Here is a 3,078-nt window from a genome sequence, read left to right on the forward strand (position 1 = left end):
ACACGAATGAGTGTGGGTGTATCCTTCATCGTCCGTTTTGCTTTGAGATTCGGATAAAACTACGAGAGACAGTCACCTGCAACGATGAGCAAGAATCTCGAGGAATAAATCGGCGGTACAGTACACACCCACACCCATGCCGTATGTATAAAATCAACTCTCAGAAATAAAGAAATATGTATTCGATATGCTTAGGTGTTACTTGATCTCAGAAATTGAGGATAATAATTTTAGGTAGTACATTAATTACCAAGTGCACAACCAAATTCTGGACATGTAAAACATAGAGTTAATTACTGTCGGATCCGATGAATTGATAAGGACAAGGGTTGATTTACGAATTATTTAGGTAGTACCGTTTCAACCATGTAACGTGCAGAAGTGTATTTTACATAGCGACGTAGTTGACATTAGCTAATTAATATAGAAATGAAATCCTGGAATCGTATCTTTTGAAGTCTATAGAAAAGGAATCTTCAATTAAATTATGCTCTCCTTGGATCGATATTCTAGCTAGCTCGTATAAATAAGTATGCCCCTATATGCCTCAATTATGTAGAAGCATCGATCTATCATCTGAACACTTGCTCTTGAAATGGATCATTTGCTTATAGTGGTAGCGCTCATTGTCACGGCCTCGTCTATAGGAATCCATCTCGTGACCAGAGCAAAGAAACCATGTCTGGCGAACTTGCCCCCGGGCTCCTTTGGTCTGCCGGTGATTGGCCAGACCGTCAGCATCATCCGCGCTATGCGCGGAAACACCACTGATCGGTGGATTCGGGACCGGGTCCAGAGATACGGCCCGGTTTCGAAACTATCGCTTTTCAGCATGCCGACGGTTCTTCTGGCGGGCCCGGCGGCCAATAAGTTCATGTTCTTCAGCAGCTTGCTGCCGGTGATGCAAATCCGATCGACCAAGCGTATCATCGGGGAGAAGAGCCTCCTGAGCATCCACGGCGACGATCACCGGCGCATTCGTGGCGCGCTAATGGAGTTCCTCAAGCCTGACATGCTCAAGCTGTACATTTCGAGGATCGACGCCGAGGTGAGGCACCACCTAGAGGAGAACTGGGTCGGTCGCACGGCTGTCACCGTGCTGCCGCTGATGAAGCGTCTGACGTTGGGTATCATCTCATCACTACTGTTTGGCCTTGAGAGGGGTGCCGTACGGGACGCCCTCGCCATTGACTTCACATGCATACTCGAAGGCGCGTTGGCAATCCCGGTGAACCTGCCGTTCACGGCTTTCAGCCGGAGCATCAAGGCTAGGCGAAGGGCTGAACGTCTCCTCAACGGGATCATGCGAGAGAGGAAGGCTATGCTGGAGCAGGGAAAGGTCTCGCCAAACAATGACCTCATCAGCCGTCTGGTCAGCATGACAGACGACCATGGCGAGCAGCTCTTGAGCAGCGACGAGATCATCGACAATTGCATCCTCGCCTTGATTGCCGGCCATGACACGACCTCCATACTCATGACGTTCATGGTCCGCCACCTCGGCAATGATCCGGCCACCCTCGCAGCTATGGTGCAAGGTAAGTGACAACTAACCTGCCATGGGCATGTTGTGGGTTTATTTTCTTTTCATGCTTTACCTTTTGCGGACAGTCAATTTATTTTCATGCTTTACCTTTTGCGGACAGTTAATCATGTGTTGTGTGTTTATGGACACAGAGCATGAAGAGATTGCAAAGGACAAGGCAGATGGGGAAGCTCTAACCTGGGAAGACCTATCGAAAATGAAGTTCACATGGCGAGTCGCACAGGAGACACTTCGCATCGTCCCTCCAGTCGTCGGGGGCTTCAGAACAGCACTCGAAGACATTGAGTTTGACGGCTACCTCATTCCAAAAGGATGGCAGGTCAATCATAATCTCTGACGTCTACTCAGCTTGTAACTGAAACACCAATTTGCAGCAAAAAGATGATGCAACTTTTATCGTGTTTTCAGGTGTTTTGGACGGCAAATGAAACACACATGGACCCCAGCATTTTCCACGATCCGGCAAAGTTTGACCCCTCCCGTTTCGAGAACGCGTTGGCGTCAGCGCCACCATGCTCCTTCGTCGCCTTTGGTGGCGGCCCTAGAATATGCCCCGGTAGGGAGTTTGCTAAGATCGAAATATTGGTGACCATGCATAACCTGGTGAGACACTTCAGATGGAAGCTCTGCTACAAGGAGAATACCTTCATCAGGGACCCCATGCCATCGCCTCTACATGGCCTGCCGATACAACTGGAGCACATGACCTCCCTTTGAAGTTTGAACGTGAAAAAGTACACATCAATCGGTGTCCCTTACTGAATCATGTTTATACCTTGTATTTGTATGTGCTGTAAAAGTAGTACCTAGTCATGAGGGAGTTGTATTCCTGCGCCTTGCATGCGTCTCTGTGTGCCTCTACGTGTGCACGATCTCCCCTTGTCACATGTACTTATACTTAGATTGGTAATGAATAAAACTACATGGATTATTTCTCTTATTAGTATCAAAGCGGGCGCTCCTCCCTCTCTCATGGCCAACACCAATACGCGCACGCCTACCTGGCTACCTCCTCTAGTTCAGCTCCTCCTACCCTATATAGTATACTAGTTGATACCCCGCGCATTGCGGCGGTCATCATACATGATTTTCTTGTATGCAAAAGATGGCATGAAATTGTCTATGAAAATATGATGAGAATATGTAACATTGATGGAAACACATCCATATTCGACCAATAAGCATTTGTAAGAGCAAGTAAGACAAAAAAAATTGTCTCACTTATATCTGAGTATCATACATCGATCAAAGCAAGATAATTACTTAAGTTAGCTAATGTAGAAGCTTGCATAGCACTGATCGATCATTACACCGAATTCCTTTAAATTAAGACATTTGCATACAATGGAAAGAATAAATTTGACACACCGAATTATTTTTTCAGTCACAATGGCTGAATGAAAGCACTATATATTAGTAACAACGGATGCAAAGCAAGATAAAGTTAAGAAAACAAATCCTAGTATGCTAGATATATATATATGAAGTCATTCTTAAATGAGCAAATCTCTTAAAACATACTTAGATGAAGA

At 45.8% G+C, this 3,078-nt stretch overlaps 1 protein-coding gene across 1 annotated transcript; it reads left to right on the forward strand.

Annotated features, from left to right (window-relative positions):
• Nucleotides 1–570: 570 nt before the first annotated feature.
• Nucleotides 571–2,497, forward strand: LOC127338111 (cytochrome P450 716B1-like). Its single transcript, XM_051364359.2, has 3 exons — nt 571–1,538; nt 1,678–1,865; nt 1,955–2,497. The coding sequence occupies exons 1-3, from the start codon at nt 596–598 to the stop codon at nt 2,261–2,263; spliced, it is 1,440 nt and encodes a 479-aa protein (XP_051220319.1). The 5' UTR covers nt 571–595; the 3' UTR covers nt 2,264–2,497.
• Nucleotides 2,498–3,078: the final 581 nt, after the last annotated feature.

The sequence above is a fragment of the Lolium perenne genome, chromosome 3 (genome assembly GCF_019359855.2).
Source record: "Lolium perenne isolate Kyuss_39 chromosome 3, Kyuss_2.0, whole genome shotgun sequence".
NCBI classification, from domain to species: Eukaryota; Viridiplantae; Streptophyta; class Magnoliopsida; order Poales; family Poaceae; genus Lolium; species Lolium perenne.